The following is a 23,684-nucleotide window of genomic DNA, read 5'->3' as shown; positions in this document are numbered from 1 at the left end:
TTTCTCCTAAACAACAAAACCATTTTTGAGTTGCACAAGTTATTAAAAGTGCTCTGAATGGCAGGTCATTCCCAACCAACATCTTAGGCAAAGGTAGTCACAGCTGACAGGGTTCAACTGTTCTTAAACTTCACAGCCAGAAAAAGAGAGCTTAGAGTTTTCTTTGAAACATGGCTCCCTCCACTCCCTTCGGAGCATGGCCTGTTCAAAGCTACACACAGATGTTGCGGATGTAACAGAAAAGATTTTCACCATTTGCATCAGTGATGGGGTTAAATGCACACGGACAAACCTCTCACCAGGGTAATCTTTGGCCTCTCGACTGAACATACTGAATGATGCATTGTGCAAGTTTTATTTTCCCTCTGAACACGCGCATCTCTGAACATATTTGTCAGAAACACCTGAACTCAATGTAAAATGATATGTTATGTCAACAGTCCTTTAAATGCTGGTCACTGAAACACATTTGACATCTTTACTGTGCAGTAAGCAACTTTTAAATAACACACAGCGACTATTTTTGAAATATCTCTGTTTGACCGAGTAGTTAATCCACACTAGGGAAGCAAAACCATTTGAGTTATTTAAATGACTAAACTGATTATATGAAAAAAGGTGCCTGTGAGCAGATGCCTTGCATGCCAAGTGCAGCCGAAAATACATTTTGGCACAGTTAGAAACCCCGGAATATGGGAGCTTATAATAGGAATTTTAAATACTTCACTTTGCCAGAACAAACGGGTGCTGCTGATGAAAGAGAATCAATATCCTAATTGTCACTGCTGGGGTTTCATTAAGCGATATGGCCAACAAAATAAAATGCTGTCAAAGGATAATGCTCTCATGCAGCTACATGCTTTTTATGCCAGGACAAAGTGCTGCAGAGGGCAGATGATGCAGAGGGTTAGTGCACTAGCTTTTTACCTAGGGAGACTGCAATCAAATACCACCTTATAGCATATGTGCAGGTCAAAGTCTCATCCTACATCCTACTTGTGCACACCATAAATATCACACCACTGCACAAGTCAGCCCTTGACACTGAAGAGATTAGTAAGCCAGTACTGGCCATACACAGCACTTGCTTGCATTATGCCTTAGTGAACTCAGTGCTGTCCCCATCACCCCAGTTTAACAAATACCAAAAGTTCACCTCCATTTTCATTTAATGACTTTCTCTAGATCGACACTTGTGTGACACAGCAAAATCTGCCTCAGAGTCCAGGATCATGACATTCGTTTGTGTTGATCCACAGCCAACATTACAAAAGTACTTCTCAGCCTCTCAGGGCCACGATAAAGAAGTGTAGTACATATGACAGAAGCTTCCCTTCCCCTTCAAGCCAGAAAACTAAGCAGAAATGAAACAAACCCAAACTCCTGCAACTCTGCACAGCAGCCTTCTGATGCCTTTTCCTTTACAAAACTTTGGAAAGAGATGGATTTGCAATGTGCCCCACACGAAAATAATTTGGGCTATTTTAGTCCAGTGGCATTGGAGAAGGAAGTTTGTAAACCATGGGCCCCTCCTGGCAGGCAGGCAGCTAGCAGGTCCCTCTCTTTTACACACCAGGGTGGTCCTAGCTTGAAGAGCCTTCTTGATCTGCAGCTGTGGCAGAAAGGCATGAGTGTCAGAAGAAGTGTCAAATAGGTTCCAAAATAAAGGGCTTACAGACACTTCCTAAACAACATGCCTATGTGGAGTCAAGGCATTTCTTTAGCAACAGCTCTATTTCCATTATAAAAATGGATGATGCAGACACCATCGCTCTATCTGATGGACACTGGTGCAATGGAGAGGGACTACACAATGGCTAACTCCATGAAAACTGATTAGTTTAGATAACAGCTCTTTGAAGGTCAAGGCAGCTAATCTAGAGAAGCAGTTTTAAAACCAGTCTTCACATTTGTGACTAAGCTGGTTTCAAACCGCTGAATGTTTGTCAGCTCTTAAAAAAATTCAGTAAAATGTTGTTTCCCTAAAATGATTGATATAACATTACAATATCACTTAGACTGTCAGCTTTTTGGGAGCTGGACCATTTTGTTGTTCTGTATTTGAACTGTAGCAAGTATGACAGAGCCCTGGTTCATAGCTGGGTTATTTGGTGCTACCACCATGCAAATTTATACTAATAACTGCACAGTGCCTTCAATAACAGTGCTCCCTTTTGCACCTCAGAAGCATCTTCCATCCAGGGCTCTCAAAGTCCTTAAAAAGGGTAATTAATTCTTATAGGCCTCAGAGAAAATTGTGGCAGAATTTCAGAGATTTACCCAGCTGAGTCAGAGAGGGAGCAATAAATCATCTAAATGGGACTGCAGTGCTTTCTTTCTGGTTGGGCTTTTCTGTCTTAAGACTGTAAACAGAATAATTACTCAAAAAACATTTGGGAAACCAAAGGAGGAAGCCTGCTTCCCTTCATATACATTAGATATACTCTCCTGTTGCACAATTAAGTCCCACTTGTTTCTGTGTTTTTCAGTTTCCTTCTGTTCAAATGTGTCTATGACTTATCTCCTTCTGCACTGGTTTGTTGAAGGTTTGCTATTTCTGAAAATACTCAAATGAAATGCTTATTGAAAAGCAGCAAAGAAAGCTAGAAAATCAAAAGTAAAAAAAAAAAAAGGTTCTAATTTGTCAACAGCTCGTTTGCTTTGAGCAGCTTGACATGATTTCCAGGCAGGGATTAAGCAGTGTGTTCTGATGGTTTATGGGCATGGCCTGTGTGAGGATGGAATGGTAAGGGAGAAGACATACAGCATCAATGCAGATTTTGCTGTGCTTTACAAGAGGAAAACATTTGATTTTGGCGGGCTGAAATCTGTTCCATCCTATAATAAATAATATTATAGGATATCCAGTTTGTTTACCTTTAAAAACGACCCTAGGAAATGCAAAGGAACTACTCTTTAAAGGCGCAAATGTAAGATGTATGTTATGTGCCAAATGCTCCAAATGAACGGGGTAAGCAGGACTTACCTTTTCTCCCCCTTTCCACAGGTCTGCAAAGTGCAGACCCACCGCGGATCCCGCTCAGGCCAACGTCCCAGCATGCCCTCTGCTGGTGATGTCCCACCCACCACTGAAGAGACTGCCTAGAGGGGTACAATGCAAGTCTTGTTTTTTTTTTTTTTTTTTTTTTTAAAGCAATATTGCACCTTTTTGCAAAGTTTTCTTTTCCTCTTATTCTTTATAAACAACCCAATTATGAAAAAAGAAAACTTTACAAAAAGGTGCAAAAATGGGGGGGAAAGGGGAGGGATTTGGCTTACCCCCATCGGCAGGTTCCTCAATGGTGGGTGAGACGAGACCAACAGAGGGCATGCTGGGGTACCACATCGAGCCAGAGAAGGCAATCCAGGGTTGCTCTGCATTTTGCAGGCCTGCAGAAAGAGAAAGACCAACGTTGAAGTTAGTACAGCGCCAAGCGTCTTGCAGATTGTTTATTTGAGGCATTCGGCACGGAAAACTAAGGTGTGAGGCACTGGTGTACAACCTGCGGCCCAATGAGGAGTGTCTAAACACAGGAAGTGATGTCGCCGGCAAACAGCATCCAGCCTTCAGGGCTGAGTCATCATGTTTTGAGACTAACTGCAACACTGAAGCTATTCAAAGACAAAGACACACATGCACACATCCCTGAACTGCACCATTGTTCACAGTACCGCTTTGCGAAATGGGAACATTACAGCTATTTCCAAGTCTGAATCAAGTCTGCTGCTTTGCATGCTAGCATCCTGGAAAGCTGCTGACTCGAGAGCAAATGCTCTTTGGAGAGCTCTCTCTCAACAAGGAGTTTTAAGATAGATGATCTTCCCTTCTCTGCTTCTCTCCCTCCTCAAGACATCATTTCCCTATCCAGTTGCTACCTGCTCCTCTTCAGTTTGCTTACATCCACCAGCCACAGATCAGTGAGGAGTGCAAATGTAAGCCACTTCTTATTGCACAGCTGAAGCATGCAACGAGAATACAGCATAGCTAGCAGTGAGGTGGAGCAGAGCTAAGCTGAACCTTATTTTCAATCCGTCACAGCAACCTCAACCTTCAGGTTGCAGCTGGTTTGGCCCTTGTGATGAGACATCACTCTTTAGCCAACCACAATCCAGGGACAAAGAAAAGGAAGGAGGAAGAATCAAAGGGAAGTTGGTTGAATTCAGGAGGCAGGGCAAAATAAAATAAAACAGTGGTAGCAAAAACGACGGGGAAAGAAACCAATATAAAGGAAGAGAAAAGAGAAAATGAAATGAATGAGGCAAATGGAAGGACAGAAAAAGGAAATGAATAAACGGGGGAAAGACAGAAAAGCAAGAAGACACAACAGCTTTTTCCTAAGTCAAATACATTTTATTTGCATTTAATATAAATGGATTTCTGTGAGAACGTGCACTGACACAACTTATGCAAGTGAAAAATGCCCCAGCTTATTAGTTGCAACCCCCGAGCCCTTGATATATAGCCTTGCTAGTCCTCAGTGCAACAAAAGTAGTGCATCACTGCCATAAGAATGAGTCTGAAGCATGCATTTTCAGATCTCTTGCGAGTAAGAAAGGGGGAAAAAATAAGATCAAATCCATCGAAGTTTAATTCTATCAAGTGAAAAGCTCTCAATGATTTTTTTTAATCTGCTTCAATCTTAGCACTGAAGGAAAACTTCAACTCCTATTCCATCTAAAGCAGAATAAGCAAATTATCTAAGAACCTAAAGTAAGTTTTCTTCTTAAGAGCTCAGATTTCACGGACAGTGAGGCCAGTTTTGAACTTAGCAAGTCTGGGGAAAACTCACACTTCCAGATACGCCCCTTCCACCGGATGCTTGCCTCCCAAAATCGGCAAAGGCTGGTGTGAAATCTGGTCCCCGAGGCAATATCCGAGGGTCCAGAGTTCTCACTGGCAATTTTGGCTGATTAATCTGCGTGGTGGAACAACAATAAACAAAGTGCCTGTTAAAACATTTGTGCCATGACTGTTACAAACACATGCAGACAGTATGCAATCCCCTGCCCCTCTACCAGCCAGTTACATGTAGGGATAGGGCAGAGGCGAATTCTTTAATGATTTCTACCGATACCCACAATGACATATTAAATACTTATTTCATTTGTACCCCGTCTTACACAAGTGGGTGTTACACAAATAGACAACACAGGTTAGGAGAAATCAAGAATGTGCCAGGGTTAGAAAATGGGACATGACAGAGAAAATATAACAATGGCTACACAGGCCCATAAAACAAATGTCATAGTCCCAGTACAGAATCACAAAACTGTTGCCTTCCCTGAAACCATTATCTTTTGTGTTAATAAGATAAATGGCTGATCAAGCAAGAAAAGCTCCAAAGAGGGTGGGGACGGGCCAGCTAGCGCGACAGAAAACCAGATAAGAAGCTGGCCTCGCTGCGAAGAACATGGCTGTATAACAGCTTTCACAGTCCTTGGAAAATATTCGTCCACCACGAAAAGGACAGGTAATTTGATTCACGCTGTAATTAAAAGTACTCGGTTCTGGTCTGTTGAGCGTATGTAAAGCTACATGAAAATCTACGTGGTTGTAGCCAAGCTGGTCTTAAAGCTAGCTCTTTTAAAACAATAACCAAGAGCTTTTTTTAAACAGGCAGAGAAAGACAGCAGAAAAAAAGGCAATTGTGTAACAACGTTTGGATAAAAAAATGTAATTGTTATGATGTCCTACGGTCAATCAATACAATCCTGCCTAGCGAACTGAAGTTTTTAAAGAAGCTAATCTGCACTTCATGATCAGTGTTCATTCAATCAATCAATCCCAGCTACACCCCCTCCCCATTGTCCAACTGGCAGCCTTTCAGCCCCACAGGCCCCGAACTCCTGGTCTGGGCAGCACTCTCCTGCTGCCACCGAGGTCTCTGGGCTCCCCTTTCCTCCTCCAGCTTCCGCCTCCTGCCCCAACTCTGGGACAGGCCAGGGCAGGGGTCCACAGGACCCTGCTGCTGGGGAAGCCTGCACAGAGCTGCCATGTGGCACAGCAAGAGAGGCCCCTGCAGTGCATGTGGCCCATCGGGCCTATTGCAATACATTACACTTTTATTAACTGTGACTTCAGACAAACAATGCCCCTTTCCTTGCTGACCCACACACCAGACAATTCAGTCTACATTAGACTGCTATTAATCCCTGATGCCCAGAGCATGTGCCATGGGACCAGGAACCTGGTTATGCTACTGGCATCTGGAAATTCAAATGCTTTAATCCTTCAGAGATTAAGGAGCCACTCTCTCAACTCATCCCTGCCCAGTTAAGTGATTCCTCATGTTGAGATCTTTATTTCTTTATAAGAAAATTTGGACATACCTGTTTTATTGGGTCTCCTCTCACCTTGTCGAGGACCACATCACTTATGGGAGGCAGCCCTTCTGGCTTCTGTATACATGCAGGCATGAACTGGAAGTCCAGCAAAAACTCCCTATCATACTGCTTCTTTCCTTCAGGATCCACGGGTTTCCACTGTTCTATAATGATAGAAGTTGACTGAGGTTCACAGGCAACAAAGGGAGCTTTGCTCCTGAAAAGTACATAATAAATAAACCTAAAGGAAAATAACTTTGGCTAAAAAAGTTTTTATTTTCATTTAGAAACAAACAAGGCTGGGGAGAGGGAAAAGAGGCATGGGAAGAGACTCCCATATCAGATTATTAAAGCATAACCACTGCAGTCAACTCCAACACAAATCTGAACGCCATCTGAATGACTTAACTTTCGCACATGCCTCTAGATTGCCTAAACACAGTCCAAATCAAGGATAGTTTTATTATAAATAATCAGCATCAGGGCCGAAGGATTTCAAAATGGTTTTGAAAACGGAGCGATGAAATGCTTCAACACTTGAGACTACACTGGCAGCAAGACAATTCCCCAGCAGCTTGGAAATGTTTTCTTTATATCAGTGTTTAGGGTAAGACAAACGGCAGAAATGCGAGACCGGGGCAGTTGCAGATATGCGTGGCACACTTGAGGTTTAAAACTTTTCACTTCTTTAACTACGGCTTTCTCAAAGGGATAAAGCTGATTGTGGTGTGGAGAGAAAAGTAACTTGCCTGCCCGAGAACAAAGCATAAACCCACAGCCTTTACAGCATATAGCAAATTAGCATCTCGTAGCCTGGAGCCTTGATTTTCTCTGCTGGCTACACAGCTTGTTTGAAGTTAGAAAAGAAAACAGCCACTTGCTGAACAGCCTGGTTGATTTAGTTAGACCCATAAATGGGGAAGCACAATTTTGCTTCTGAAGCAAAACATCTGTAAAATAGACCTTATTTGTATTTTACTGCCACTGAACTGCATTGCTTTATGTCCTCCCAGTCCATTGGGCTATTCTAATACGCTCTTTTTCCCCTCAGTCTTTCTACTAGTTCCACATTTTATTCCTTTGACTCTTGAGTTTGGAGGCTCTGGGTTTTAAGCATCATTATTCCACAACAAAAACCTCCAAACGTTAAGTTTTAATAATTAGGAAAGAAAAGGAAGTTATTATAAAACACAGTTTTTATGGTTTTTCATCTACAGATTTCAAAGTGCCCTACAAAGAAGTTATTGTTATTCCCCACATGGAGAAAACGAGGCCAAAAAAGTAACTTAGTGGGCCAATAACCAGGTCAGAAGGCGAGTCCCAATCCAGCAGCACCTCTGCTGGACACTTCCTCCTTACCTACAAGTGGAGGAATGTTAAGCACACACCAAAAATCATCATCACACGCACGCTCTCCCTTGGAAATTTGTTTAAAAGGAATTGTAGCGTAAGAAGCAGGCGTTTAGAAGAAAAGTCACAGGCAGGCTTTCTGTGCGGGCAATCGTGGAGCACAGAAGGAGAACTCTTCCTGAAAGCTAAAAGGCAAAACCTGTAACTCTGAAAAGAGAAGGGCTAACCATCTAAAGAGAAGGTTTCTTTCCTCAATGAGCATGCAGCATTCCCTACCGGTTGTAACAGAAAGGCAGAAAGGCAAGCATTCGGGCAGGCAGGGTTTACCTGGTTTATACTGGTACACTGGCCCTTCCATGGAACCTTCTGTGACGCCCGAGTTAGCATCAGGTCCTTCACCCTCTGACACGCTCTCAGCACCATTACGTACAGGCTCCGCTTCCTGCTCTCCATTTTCTTCCACAGCTTTTGTTTTTTTAAGTTCAGAGGGGTCTCTCTCCAGTTGAAACCCATGACTCATTTTATCCTGCTCAGATTCAAGTACTTTGTCACCTGAAAGTTCCTCTTCTACTTTAGGCTGAAGTACAAGCAAATAGAAGTTATGATTAAAAGCAACATCCTTTCTAAAACATTTGGTATGTGAAATGGCTACATACTAAAAACAAGAGCACATGCACTCATCTCAAAAATGGACAGCTAAAACTATAACATATGTAATAATAATAAGGTCCTTTTACTTTATTTAAATATTGCCTGAGAACCCATCAACAATTAACAGTGAAACTGGAAACCCTGAATCTCACCCATCAAGTCCCTATGCTGGTAGGAAACAATGGACCAGTAACAGCTGTACTATGTGCTGGGTAACTATTAGGAATCTCAACCCATAAAGACAGGACTACAACTAGTATGTAGGGGTCTCTTCTTTGAAAGACCACGGCCTTATACAAACTAGAGACTATTCTAATACATAAGGCTAATGTAATATACAAGTACATTTTTAGCTTGCTGTTACTTTTCATGAAAAAATCTCTACATATTTTCTGCTATCTCTAGCTGTTAATTTTAGAACTCCCCCAGGCACAGCCCTATTTTCATTACATACAGGAAGATTGTAGGGAACATGGTCTTCTTAGGAGATGCATGCATTTGAACACATCCATCCATTTAAAGAAGACTGCAACTCATTCCTGATGCTCTACAAGGGATGTGTGAATCCTTTCATTTCCCAAAAGGATTGCGTTAAAAAAAAGTATTGTTCACAGAACAGAATATGTAAATTTGCTAATTTTTCTCTACCTACATTCAGCATTAGTGAAAGTGCCAAAAGGTCCTAGAGACTGAAGTCTACTTGCAAATACTGAAAAACCATATGGCTTGTGTAAATTCTTTGCCTGTGGTGCCAGAGGTGACTTCAGTTTCCCTGGATCATTAGTCACTGACCTGCTGAATAAGCTGCTAAGGTGGCCAACTGCGATACAACGGTATTTTATAGGGAGAGCGTTGCAGGCACCTATCCATTAGGAACTGGATGGGATGCACATAATTACTTATGTATATACAATTAACGTGCAACCGATGTGTAATTAATATACAGGAGTGACAGCAGGTATTTGCTGACACAAGGCATGATGTTCCTGCTACACCCAGTATCAATCACCCACCGAACAAAGATTCAAGATTTACTCTACAAATCTAGACAGTTTTGGGGCAAATCGTTTCTACCGTGGAAGCATGTCATGATGGTCGAGTTACAGGAAAATGAAGTGAAAGGCGACAGAAAGCTGTGGAATGCACAGAGGGTTCTGGACAGGTTAGTTTGAAAAGCAAAAAAGTCCAGAGACAATGTGCAATTCTTCGCTATTTATCCCATTTAGCTGAGTTCAGGCAGTTTTTTTGTAGTTGTGCTGATTAAAGACAGTTTTAACTGGTCTGAGCACAGTCCTTACTGCTACCTCCCCCTTTCCACAGCCATTTCTAATTCTAGATCTCCCAGGTCATTTAAAGTAACTTAAAGACAAAGGTTCGGTTCTAAAATATCATCACATGACGATAAACAAAAGGAACATCCTTGGAGCTCCTATGCATCTTTATTAAAGGATCATGCCAGCACTGTACTTCACATTAGATTTCAGATCAGGCTGGAGCTGTACCTCACATTAGACTGTGTGGAGAGCAATTCAAATAAAAAAACATTCACGTAATGCCACAGCAGCAGAAGTTTAATTTTGGTTTGATTAACTTCCACGTTACCTCTGCAAGCTTCCGTTTCTAACAGATCATAAACAATTCCCTAATGCAGCAGGACTCTGCCCAGCAGAGCCCGAAAGATTTCAAATGATTTATGACAGCACATAACACATTTTAACAAAAGAGGAGGAATCAAAAAACAATATTAAAAAAACATTTAAAACTATGAATGAACGTGTGGAATACTGCTGGCAAACAGTTATTCAGGCAACACTTGCTAAGTCAGAGGACCAGATAACTACTAGCGCTACCGTACTGACATTAAAACAACCCCTTGGTTCTAGTCTGTCATTCCCTGGAGAAGCAGAGGTTGAGACTCCTACTGTAGCCATTCTTCAGTCTCCTGTCCCCCTTGGGACGCATGATGGAAGGGAATAATGATGACCAAGACACAAACTGCAAGGACTGGGAACAAATGTTTAGGGTAACAGTGGAAATAAGATATTATTGTCCAAAAAAGTAGTGAAAAATGATGAACAAGACAGGTAACTGCATCAGAAAAAGCATCAACTTGGCTTATATCACTACACTTGGGAATACATACGACCTCCTGCTTTTCACAGGAGCTAATGGGAGCATATCCCCTGAAGGAGCAGAGCAGTATCTTGCTTCTCCACCTTCAGCACCTATGACGGAAGATCCCAAGCTCCTTGCCCTCCCGCCACAGCCACAGCGTATCAGTGTTGCTGCCACCATGGAGCTGACAGGGCAAAGCTAATGTTATGTGGAAAAGTGGCCAAAGGTAATGAATTGCAGATACTAGTTTAAGTAGTAATCTGAGGGAAGAAAACGCAGCAAGACAAACAACAGGGAATTACTGCACTCATGTTATATTATTTTAAAGTTACTGTGCAAAGGACGAGAAGTTACCCTCAAACTACTGGCAACAGCTGCATAGCTCCGTTTCCTGCACAAAGCAGACAAATCTCATTGACCCTAAGAGACTACCACGGACTTTTCTGGGATCACATTCTGCTCTTGAAGAGGTGCTGCAACAGCCCAAATGAAGGCATCAAGAGCTGCGTGCACTTATCCAAGGGTAACGCATGTCCCTTCTATAGAGTAGCCCGCATCAGACTACCGGTAGGAAGGACCTCACATGCGTGCAAACTTGAGAGAGATCAGGCAGAGGGAAATCTCTTGGACTTGCTGGAAATGTTCTTTGTTCCTGTAGCTATTCTCAATATGCAGGTTTGCACGTAAACTTCCACTCTCATCTCAGCTTCTCCTCCCAACTTAGTTCTGTCATGAAGACCTAGTTCTTCGTTTATGACATCACAAATACATCACTGTGAAGAGCACAGGTACGCCCCGGGCCACTACAGCAACCGCTGAAGCCCTTCACTGAGCTCCAACAGGCTCCAAAGGAAGAGCTATCCAAATCTTCACATGAATGACAATGGTCATGTTGTGGGCCCGTAACTGTGGTGTAGATATAAACTAGGCAAAAATGTAAGCATCTTTAGTACCGTAATAGAGACCTTAGCCTAATGAAATCTGTTTGAAGTAGTGTAAAGAGCATCCCAGTTTGCCCCATCAGTTGAATGAGATGCTGTAAGATGTCTGCAGTAGTCTTAAAAGAGGGTTAAACTACCCTCAAATTGAGAAATAGGATTACACTGCTCCTTACCTCTGTTTCCGCCTCTAACACCTCCTCAGTGGCTTGGGTCCGATCTTTTGGTTTCTTCCACGTCTTTGGTGCAGTTACAGCTGTTTGGGCTGCAATACAAGTTTATGCCCATTACTCGCCAAAACCAACTCATGCTTGGAACATTCTGGTCCTGGGAAGTGGCTCCTCTCTCTCCTGAGCAATGTTTTCCAGCATTCAGAAAAGTGAAAGCACCTAAGCCTTGTGCAAAATTAAGATCCATGCGATCACTTTTTAGCTAGAGGCAGTAATGCTAAATGGCCCGGGAAACAGAACAAGACACAATTTGTTTTATGAACTGCTCTATCTTTTAATAGCATTTTACCTGCAAGGAGTTAACTCTGGTATTATTACAATGTCTGCGTACTTCATGCAATACAGTTTTTTGAAAGAACGACATTTGGCGAGGACGGCGGGGTTATGCGTTGCACATTTTTCTCCAAAGAGCGTTCTAGCATTTTTTGCTTGCACTTGGATGGCAACTCTTAACTCCAACGCCTTGCTAGCAATACGCTTCTCCTGAATTGTGTCTTTAATAAATTCCAAAGGCCAATTAATAACCACACTTTTTAAAGCTTCCACTAGCCAGTTGGTTCAGTGAAAATAACGTTAACATATTTATGGCTGTTAACGATCTAGTCTCCCCATCAATTTTCATGTCAGCGAAAGAGAGCATTAATGACTGAGACAGTCAAAATATATGAATTCAAAATCCGTACGATGGCTTCTTCTTGTTTGGGGCACTAGTACATGGAATATGTGGGCACTTCCCTGTGTAAGTGTGAATGAGGTTGCTCAAAGGCTTAAAGGTAAGCATGTACAAACTTTGCAGGAGTGGGGCCTCAATGTCTGACTCTGCTTTCTAAAAGTAGCTATGGAGCAACATGGCATGCACATCCTTTATTAAAACTGTGAGGTAAAATTAGAGGACTTTTAAGAGCCAGATGAATAAAGGGCAGTCACATATTAACTATGTCATTATAATTAGATTTTTAGTTGCTGGAGTTTGTTCCTGTTGGCAGAGAGGAAATAGGATTCATCAAGTTCCTAGTGCCCCAAAAGATGCCTGGGTGGTTCAGTGACATGTTAACAGAGTTTAGCTTGAGGGAGACTATGGATTTTGACAGGCATCATCTGAAGTCTGCAGAAATCAATACAGTGAGCATGCTGGTTAGAACATGACGTGCCACAAAATGTACTTTCACTGACACTGAAATTGTCACTTCCCCTCTTTAATATTACATAGGCAAAAAAAGGTCATCTATATTCAATGCTACTAAAAGAGGGGTTTGTCATTCAAGACAAGCTCATGAAACAAAGGATCCAAATGTCGTTTTCTATTAATATAAAACAGATGATGAAGCTGACAACAATTTCAGTCTTGAACACCAGGAGTATCTGGGTGAATTTAGAGAAAAATCACCAGGTACACCCACTGTGACAAGCTCAGCTTTTTAAGGAAAGCACTGAACTTTTGTACAGAGCTTTTCAGCCACAGACCTCAAAGAACATTACAAAGGATGGGTAGTTTCACCATCTTTTTAAAAAGTCTTTACAGGCGTTGACACTGAAGGACAAGGAGATAAACTGGTTTGCCTAAGGACATGTAGTAAGTCTATGTAAAACTTGGAAAAATACTGCCCAGGTGCATCCGGCCCCCTGCGCCCCACACCTCTGGGCCCGACCCCCGATGTGCTCTACCTTGCTGCTCACGCAGACACCAGCCCTAATGTGCTCCCCTCGGTGCAGACACATGGACATGTACCCGAGACCAAACTTATATCACCGTAGTGTATAGAGAGAGATGAGAGAGGTCCAGTTGCTAGCTTGATATTCAACCTACAGTAACCCTGTCCTCTTCTCCTCCCAAGTCTTGCGGCAGGGAAAAGACTCAGTCTTGTCTCCTGTGAGAGGGGATCAGAAATTGGGTACAGGAGAAATGAGCCCTGTCACACTCGGACAGAAGAAGCTTCCTAAGGGCAGGTCCTAATGTGTTACCAGAAGAAAGATTTGTTTCTGATATATTCCCTGGGCCATCGTGGCTACCACAACACTGCTCTTGCAAGAAGTTGCGTTTCACCCCGTTCCCATGTTCCTCAAAGTGTTTTCTACAGCATCTGTGGGACCCTTACTGAAGGGCTTCCCTGGCAGTAGAGCTGAACTTCAAGGAGTTTTTGCTCTTCTGCTGTCCCTGGCTCTTGAAAGCTCCGCTTCAGGGACAGATCAATTTATTATTTCTTCTTTCATCCCTATCATTCTAGTTACGAAGAAAAAAAAAAAAATCACTTGAGAAAAAAACTGTAAGAATTCAATAATAAAAACAACCCTTCCTGGTTGATGTCTCATAACAGCAGTGAGGGTTTTACGTACGGCTTTTTATGGGTCAAGCACAGACTGACTTCTTCCAGTAAGGGCCCATGGCTTTGCTTCAGGGACTTTACCTCACCTGGTCTTTATCTGAACTACAAAAGATGCCTTATCGCTTAAACAAAATACACTGACTGAAGGCAGAGCGGTCCCCCGCCGCTCCTCTGATAGCATCTGGAATTTGGTGCTGCAGTACAGATGACTGGGAATTCATTTTTAAGCACAAGCTCTTGCCCTTTGTAGATAACAGCTATGTCAGTCTTTAAAAAATTTAGAGATACTATGGGCATCTTTGGAGATATGGAATATATTGGCTTTAGAAAAAAACATATCCCCAAACCAGTCACTGTACCAAGCATTCAGAATCAACACGCAATTTGCAACGGCAAGCTGCAAACTCAGGTACAACACACAGCTTGCAGTTTAAAATACTACAGGCTACGTCATGCGTTCAGCATCCTAAAGGAGTAGGAACAGGGCTTTCTTATGTTGTCGGACCTGTAACAACAGATTACGTCAAAAGGCTGAGTTCTGCTTTGAATAAAAGAACGCTTCTCGCATTGACCTCGTGCGAGGCCAAAACCGTGACCCTGAGGGTGCACACCATCAGAAAAGTTCATTAATGAAAAGAATGCCACCAAAATGACTGAGAAAATACTAAAACTCCTGAAATCATAGATGGAGGTGCCATGCTACTTTGGGGGAGTAACATACTCCACAAAACTGATGGGAATTTAGGATCATTCTCTGGTTATCTAACTCAACAGATCTGCCTATTTCATCAAAAAGCTAACCAACTGAAGAAGCCCACTTGCAAACTACTGAATTGGCTAATATCATTAGGCATTCAGATTACAACCACTAAAATTTAGATGGCTATCTTCATTACTGAATCTCAGGTCATCTGCAAGACACTTAATACACAAGAAATCCACAAAAATAATGTAAGATGAAAGGAAAAAGATTTCAACAGCCACAAAACTAGTGTAAAACAGCAACATTCAAAGGCTCCCAGAATCAGGAACAATATCATTTTAAATGAAACAAATAATTTCAAAAGAATTAACTGCCTCTCACCGGTCTTGCTGAAACCTGAACTCTACGGTATGCAGGAAGCATTGCATGCAACTGTTTCAGCTAGCGCCGTTTAGCTATTCAGGCTTTTGAGGACAACCCTGCTCTCCGTTATGTAACAAAAAACAATAGCCCAAGTTATATAAAGTCTTCATTCACTAGCTCTGTACAACACTTAGAACTAGAGATCCTAGTAAGAAGTCCTATACAGAGATCTGCTTTCGTTAACAGCCAAGGGTAAAAACCTGGAGCCGCTGAAATAAATGGTAAGATGGAAGTCTATTGCTGACTTTGCTGGGCCAGGATTTCCAGTTAGCTCTCTCTACTAATAATACAGGATTGCAGGATATTAATGGCACTGATAGGAAAATTCTTGTGGTCTGAATATTTTGTCTCTCCCAATACAAATGTCTGTTCTATCAAATACTCTACAATTTCTTTTGAAGGCAGTAATGTTGCTGTATATTTATGGAGTGCTTTTCACACGAAAGAACTGTTCCCAAGGTACTTCACAAAATACAGCAGCATATGGATAGATGATTTTACCCACTGCTACAACGAAACCACCTCTGATACTGAACGCGGCATGCATTTAACTGTCTCAGCAATACAACCTAGCAATTTAGAACAGCACGTGAATAATTTATATCAAAATCACAGGGGAAATTTTAGGTAGGCCAGAATATAAATCTGAGAATGGGAATTTTACCAGAAAAGAAAAGACAATGTACACTTGCTTTTGCCGAACGTGTCACGAGAGTCTTCGTAATGGTAAGTGGTCAGAACATTGATTTCCCGTCTCCCCCAAAGGCACTGCGTGCGCCGGGCTGCCCCTAGCGCGGTGCTGAGGAATCGGTTCAATAGTAAGTGCCGCCCGCACCACTTCCTGCAACAACTGGATTGTTCTTAGAAGTCTGCAGTCCAAGCACTGCCCTGGTCAAATCAGGCTTGTTTTATGAGAGCAGATAACATTAATGAAATAAATCTGCGTAGCACAACTTCTTGCCAGGACATGTAGATAATTAAGCTGATGTGCAGTAAATATATATATGCAGTACTCTGTTTTAAGTACTAAGCCCCAAAAGAAATATTTTTTTATAAAGGATCGGGCTCATGTTCACCAGCACATATTTAAAAACGGTTTCTTGATTCTCATTTTATCTTCATTTTCAGAGTCCAGACAAAGAGCCTCACAACCACCAATTCGGACAAAACTTGGGCAATTCTTGCCCTATGTTTTTTTTTAAATTTGGTATCTCTTTTCTGGTTACTGTCATAGAGTATGAAATTCATGGCTGAGGCAACTTTCTGGTACCTACAAATTCTGGCTGGCTACAAGAATCTCTCTCAAGTCTTTCCTGGAAGGATGTCAGCATAAAGAATTACTTTTAGTTTACATTCTTCTCTGAGGAAGAGATGGAAAATTATGACAAAAATTGTTAGTTGAGAAATGCAGTATAGTTCCACTTTATTCACAGTGAGCCAAACACTGTAAAGAATATGAAGGAATGGCTTGGCTAGTTTTTCACTTTCTTTTAAACAGCAAGCATTGAACATCCATCACAGTTTCATGTAAGATTATACAAAGCTTTAAAATACTTCCTTCCAAAACTGCAAACATTTTTTTTTGGTATAATGTTTTGGCTACTTATCAATAATGAAAATAGATCATTAAAATTAATCTTCTGCATAATTAAAAGACCAAAATGTAAATTAAAAGTACAGAGTTCAAAGTACAGTATACCACAGAACAAATAATAATCCTACAGTACAGGACTTGATATGGTAAATCCTCATTTCAGCAGTCTTATTCCTCCACTCAACCAATGAAGGAATTACATTTGAGTTATGTAGGGCTTAGGTTGGAGGGAGGGCAATCCAACTTGCACCAGCAGTAAAAAATCTGACATGTGGAAGGGAAGAATCAAGACATTAACAGAAATAGCATGATGAACCCTGGATGGTAAAGAGGCTGTTAAAATCCATTATGCGGATTCTGGGGAAATTCTTTCCATATATAGGGAATTAAATGCCATCATTGTAAAAGGGTAAAAAAATACAAAGAGGAAACTGTTTCCTGCTCAAGCTTATTAGTGTATCTGTACTAACAACTGTTAAAAACCTTTCCAATCTCTGAAGCATAAAGCTAGAAAGCCAAAATGGCCTACTTGAGACTGAAACTCTTCTGGAAGTGGGAGTGTGGCCAGTGCAGGAGAAGTCTAGGAAGAAAACTGCATGATCACCAAATAAAGTCAGATTTTGCTTTCAGCTGTTTTGTGGAAGTCTAACAGTAGCCACAGTTAAACTTCTGAGGACAGAATACAGTTCTAGAGCTCCAGCATGATAGTACTTAAAATAGTTAAGGTATGGGGGAAATTATTAACAATATTAAAATACAATCTTTCCATATCCTCCCATTTAGCAGTAAAAAGTTTGTACCTGAGGAAGGGTAATGTGGTGCCCAAAAGCTTCTCTATACATTTGGTCCAATAAAAGATATTAAGATCACCACACAAATCCTTGCCCTTTCAAATGTTTTCAGTTTAATGCTGGCCATCTTTTAAGTCAGAAAGTACATCTCAAAACTGCAATAAAGGACTCCAAAGTTGTGGATTAAGGGAAACAATAGTCAGGTGCTGTTAACTATTAAATACAGTAGGTATGTTATAACCAACATTACACATTCTCTAGGACAGCTAAATGCAAATAATCCCTTAATTTGAAAGGTTTCCATACTTAGATTTCCACAAACACCACATGAACAACGATCTCCCGTAAAAAATGAAGCAATGCCACAAATAAAAAAAAATAAAAAAAAGATGGGATGAACCAATTCATTTAATGCTAAAGTCATAATGTTAGAGAGGAAGTTAAAACCACAGATAAGAAATAATGCAGATTTTAAAAGCAAATACAGAAGGCTTTTCATTTTATTTGTAGTCTATCAAATCTCTTATACACCCCCTCAAAACACCTGGACTACTATGCACAGGGGTTTTTTTTTCAAAAAAGAAAAAAAACTATTGAAATAAAGAAGAGCAATGAAGTCTAGTGAGTAGGGAAGGACATTTGCTTGTCTGATAAAGTACATTACAACTTTACTTTTGTAGTGGAAAGCAGATGCATCATTAATAAGGCAGAAAGCAGGGTAGGAATACATCTATAGACTAACAGAAATCAGTTTATAAGGTGCAGCTCTACCCTGCCTTCTGCCTGTCCTGGGACTATTAATGAGTAAGAAGTAGAGAGTCTGGTGCATGATTCTTGGAATTTCTGCCATTCAAAGGACATACAATTGCCAAACTCCTTGACCACTTGTGATAAAATCATTTTGTTATACCTGTCCAAAAAGCAAGGCTACAGGTTCAGTAGATTCATTCTCAAAAGTTTGAAGACTGATGAATATAAACCTGGTTTCAAAGAAGCAGGCTGCTCAGGTAGCTGGATGACATCAGGAGAGTGACATCCCATACGTTACGTGGCAATGATGTTCTGCAGACTGCCCCAATCCCAGTGGAGCAAAGTACACCAGCTGCTGATATGAAATGAACCAATCCCAGGATTCGTTTAGCAAATACCATCTAATAAACTATCCCTTATATGAAGAATTACATTAGGGGTTTTTTTTTGTTTTTTTTTAATACCTCTGCTTAGTAAGTTAGGATTAAGCATTTTCTGATCAAAGCAGTGGTGATTTGGCACAGACTAGACTCTTTCAGGGCATGAAGAAACAGGCCTGACTAGAAACAGAGCCTAAATAAGCTCTCTCCTCTTTCCTCGAGCTTAACACGCAAAACCATAATGTCAAGCACTTACCTGGTACAGGACTCTTTCTGGAATTTAAACTCGGAGACTCTACAATTTCCTCTGGTTGTCCATCTGCTTCCGTGTCCTCTTTCTTTTGAGTATCTTTTACCTCTTCACTAATAGTAGTTCTTGTGCTCTCCTCTCCTTCTAAATCTCCCTGAATAACAGGGAGGGCACCAGGAGGTGGAAGAGGAGGAGGAGATGGAGGAGGAGTTGTAGTGGTAACAGCAGCAGCAACAGAAACTGGAGGAGGAGATGGAGGAGTTGGAGGAGGGGTGGAAGGAGGCGAAGGAGCAGTGGGAAGAGCAATGGCAGGTGGTACACTATCCACTTCTGCCGGTGGGGCTTCTGGTAGTTCCAATTCAACAGTCAATGGTGCTTCCTCCTGTTGGACTAGGTCTACTATACTGTCTGTAACAGTCACTTTTTCACTAACTCCATTCATTTCACTAATTAGATTAGTACTAGCAGTCACTGGAATATCACTAGGCGCTACACTACCAGGCTCCTTGCACATTTCAACATCAGCTTCTTCTGCTGGTGAAGGATCTGGCGTTTCTGTGAAGGGTGCGGCATTGGATATAGGCATCGCTTCCTCTTTTGGGGAAGGTAGTTCCTCTCTCTCCTCTGAGTCAACTATGAGTGTAGATTTACTTGGTACGGCGACAGCAGTGGGAGGGGCAACAGCAGCGGCAGCAGGAGGGGCAGAAACCACCGCAACAGGAGCAACAGGGGGTGGCGAGCCAGCCGGAGGAACGTCTGTTGTTGTTTCTACCACAGCAGCCTCGGACGTCTGGCCAGCTTGATCTTTCTTCTCTCCGCTGGGCTCTGGTCTGAGGGCTGGGGAGGGAGATTTTAATACTGGATCTGGTTTTGGCTTCTCTTCTGAGGAAGGGAAAAAAAATAATATTATGATGACAGGTCCAGTTGATCAATTCGGATTTAACTAGCCACAGTTAGGCTTCTTCTAATTGCTTCACATGGTGTTCTGTCTATAATTCTAGTACCTCTATGAAAAAAGAGCTTCTTAGGAAAAAAGCGTAAGTAGCAGCTAAACTTCATATCTAAAATAAGAATCAAGACCATCCTGAAGCACTGAGAAACCGTAAGATCTTTACTGAAAAGAGTTTGCAATGAACAGAGGTCTTCTCCAGGAAAGCGTGCTTTGCAAAGCTTAACCCTGCAGATAGGAGAGGCAGGAACTCTGGGAACCTTACAGAGATTTTACTGCTCAAAACAGGATGCTTCTTCATCAAACCAGAGATTAAACATGAAACAAAAATAAAGCTAAGTTAAATAGCTGATATGAGGACAGAAGGGGTTACAATGCTGGAACCCATTCTTACTCTAACAGTGACACCATTTGTAATGTTGGGTGGTTTACACCCTCTCTGTGCCATGCCTGCCCCTCTAAAGTGGCGATTCCACTATTTCTTCACTTTAGTGATGTGTGGTGATAGTTTTTTCCTTTCAGGATGCAAAGCACCAAGCTATTAGCAGCAGGTATAATTATATAGTTTGTTTTTTGCTTGTTACATGAAGTCTTTATTCCTAAATTCCTGAGATGTTCAGGATGTCAGAAAAGAGGAGGAATGACTGCACTTTACTCTTACTCTATTATTTAAATTCCAGCAGTAAAAATGATGTCTTACTGCCAGAAAACAAAGTTTAAGCATGGCTTCCATGGAGAAAGGTTTGATCACATTTTGGAGGTTTCCTGCTACAGGATAACAAGTTGGGGAAATCTGTATATTATAATGGGAAGCCATATAACCAAAGTCCTGGAAAATGCAGGCTGCACGCAGATTGGTTCCTCTACTTTCTCTGGGTCTAATAAGACACGTTGATGTGTTTTGTGTCCCAGCACTAAGATAAACCATTTTATCCTCTCTGAATGTTACTACTTCATTTAAAGGGCTTAAACTAGCTTACCTATAAACTGGTTTACCTTCTGCCAACACTGAGTGGATCAAAACAGGGAGACTATAAGATCTCATTTTAGCAGAACTTCTTCACTGTTTATAGCTCTGTGCTATTATACTACAACATAGATAAGATTGGTATCGTTTGGCGTAAAATATTATGTAGGTAAGGAGGACAGAATTATCCAAATTCAGGGAGGTGGACACTATTCCATCCAGCAAATGGAAAGTGTCCTGCTGCTTTCTGAACAATACAACAGCAGGAGGAGATGCAAAGAACTAGTTTGGCACATTTATAGGATGGGGTACAATGGTTTGGGAACTATTAGGAACTTCCCTAAACCTCTATTCACGTGATATATGGAAAGTGAGATCAAACTAATGCACTGTCAGGGGAAATCAGGTTTAACACAATTCTTTGTCTTATTACCCTTATAAAAAACTTGGGATATCTTTACATTCTAATTCTATTTATTACAAGTCATTAAGAGCTAACTGGGATCTTCAAATGCTACAGTGGCTAGACGTAAAATGTTTCAACAACCCTGTTATAGTAACGTAGAACTGTAGGGCTCCTCTTTTCCTACAAAATACCAGAGGCAACTTGAACTTGCCCAGGGCTTTTCAAGATCCTGGTCACAACTACTTCTGCACTGATGTTTTAAATTATTACTACTCCTAGCAGCAGAAAAGGGGAAAGTATATAGAAGAAGATTCAACTTTCAACCTTCTTGAGTCAAAGCTGAAGTGGGAAAAGGTTGTGAAGGGAGAACCTGTTTGAGTCTTCTTGACTAATGCCTGCATGTACAAAAGGGTGCCATGTCATCTAGCTCATAGGGCTTCCACGGGTCTGTGGGGTGTAGTCTGGGCATGCAGGGTGGCCTGGGGCCCAATCCAGCTGTTGGACTGGCCCTGCATACCTCCTCTGGCCCACAGAGCCTAAAGCACCTCTGATCTAGATGGCCAGAATTAGAGCAATGAAGAGCAAAAATGGTGCTTTACCAGGGACATTTGCTTTTAGATAGGAACTTCAGGAATGCCCTAATACCAATAAAAGGAAATTACCTTTAGGGATGTTCTACAGATCATGTAACAGGATGGAAGGAAACTCCTTAACCAACTTCCAAGGAAGCTTAAAAAACAAGCAAGCAAGCAAGCAAGCAAACAAACAAAAACAACACCCCGAAGAAAGCAAGCTTAGGTCTCCTCTTCCTAGGGACTCAAAACTCTGCAGACAACTGAAAGACTGTTCTGACTTTCACAAATTGCCATAAATGGTTGCCCAAATAGTCTCCCCTTAATGATCCCAAATATAGACCAATAAGAAATTTAATCTGAAGTTATAGGAAGAGTCATTTTAAGAGACAGCAACGGTGAAATATACAAAAACTGTTTTTTTAAACCTAGGATTACCATGTGATGACCTGTGAGCCACTTTCCTCTGAGCAGAATTACAGCAGGCTCTTATTACAGCATTCACATGAAACAATGTACAATTAAGAAGGAAAAACAAAAATCAAGATTGTTTTTCAAAAAAAATCATAAATGCAATAACCCTTGACTCTTAAAACTTCCTAAATGTGCAAGGACAGTCCGTGAAGTTATATTTAGAAAGTACTTCTTGGAGGTATCGAGTTTCAAAGGAAGAAATGTTTTTCCTTTCATAAACAATTTCATTTGCAAGATATAAAGCATACTCTGTGGACGTGGGCAATTTCTCAGAGTTCATATAAAACACTGTAGCTTCCATTTTGAGGCCAAGTTTCAGGAAACATTTCCTGATTTTTCTCCCTCTTTTCCTATCACAGAGATTGGGAAAATTTGGGGGAGGGGGGGAGGGAGAAGGAAAGAGCAGATAGGAACTGTGCAGATGGAGTGGAAGCTGACTGGGAGGTTGGTATGAAGTTCAGGTAGAGGAAAGGAGGGGAGAGAGGAGGCAAAAAGTCTGGAGTTATTCTGAGAACTTCTGCATCTTGCTATCTCTTTCATCCTGAAGACGTGAGAACAGGAGGAAGGAGCTGGATTGTGGGAGATACAGGTGTTTTGTGGTGGCAAAGACTGCAAAGGTTCCAGTGGGTGGATCAGATCTCAACAGACTCAGATAGTCAGTCACCTGTACTTCAGGATGCTCAGCTAAACGCAATCTCTGGATCTGCTGAAGATTTCCATTGTTGGATCTGATACAAATGTTAGCAACGTAGTGCTGATGCAGCTTTGTATGTAATTCATGAACACAACAGGTGCTAAAATGGGGTAGAATGAATGTGGTACTTTTTTGCTTCCGTCACCCGTATTACTCCAGTTTCCCAAAGTGACGACCATATTTTCTTGCATATAATGCACACCTTTCCCCTCCAGAACCAGCTGCTGGAATTGGGGGTGCATACTATATAAGCAAGGAAATATGGTAACAGGGAGAAGAACAACGAGCAGATTCAGCTGCCTAGCTGCTAATCAGTTACTTACTACAAGGAAAGATCTTTTTTCTTCATTTTGCCTTTCAGAAAGAAGATGTGAATCTTACTCCTGGGCATGCTGTATGTGAAAGAAATATGATACACATGATCTCAAAATGGAGAAGAGTGTTAAAAATCTTGGAGACATGATGAAAAACTTGTCTGAACCTGGACAACCTCTCCAATCTCCGACTGAATCTGGCAGCTCAGATTCCAAGTATGTCCCATAATAATTTTCGCAACAGTAAGTCACAGTGAGGGTCCTGTGTATTTGATGCAAGCTCAGACTAAATTCTGTATCAATACTCAGGAGCAATATCAGGAAAACATCTTCACTGTTAGAGCAGTGAAGCAAAGGAACAGACTTAGGAATAGGGAAGTTGCATCATTGGAGCTCTTTAAGAAGTTGGACAAGAGTTGGTCACAGATGATCCAGGAGTAGTTATGCCTATCCTATCATATGCTAGGGGTATTTCCAATGCTTCT

At 41.4% G+C, this 23,684-nt stretch overlaps 1 protein-coding gene across 21 annotated transcripts in view; it reads right to left on the bottom strand.

Moving 5' to 3' along the window:
* The window catches only part of EIF4G3 (eukaryotic translation initiation factor 4 gamma 3), a 177,082-nt gene that overhangs the window by 31,360 nt on the left and 122,038 nt on the right, over positions 1 to 23,684 (bottom strand). For 16 of the 21 annotated variants that reach the window (XM_090023331.1, XM_090023332.1, XM_090023335.1 and 13 more), the window contains 6 exons: positions 18,830 to 19,705; positions 11,555 to 11,643; positions 8,002 to 8,251; positions 6,331 to 6,488; positions 4,791 to 4,916; positions 3,280 to 3,390 (listed from right to left, as the gene is read on the bottom strand). In XM_090023331.1, coding sequence (XP_089879457.1) covers positions 3,280 to 3,390; positions 4,791 to 4,916; positions 6,331 to 6,488; positions 8,002 to 8,251; positions 11,555 to 11,643; positions 18,830 to 19,705 — 1,610 coding nt within the window. The remainder of the gene's footprint in view (positions 1 to 3,279; positions 3,391 to 4,790; positions 4,917 to 6,330; positions 6,489 to 8,001; positions 8,252 to 11,554; positions 11,644 to 18,829; positions 19,706 to 23,684) is intronic. The other 5 variants (XM_090023337.1, XM_090023350.1, XM_090023349.1 and 2 more) reach the window with 1 other exon arrangement.

Source organism: Crocodylus siamensis, chromosome 12 (assembly GCF_052110815.1).
Source record: "Crocodylus siamensis isolate JL-2025a chromosome 12, ASM5211081v1, whole genome shotgun sequence".
Lineage (NCBI taxonomy): Eukaryota > Metazoa > Chordata > Crocodylia > Crocodylidae > Crocodylus > Crocodylus siamensis.
The sequence above is the reverse complement of the archived record's forward strand: the minus strand, read 5'-3'. Positions and strand labels throughout refer to the sequence as shown.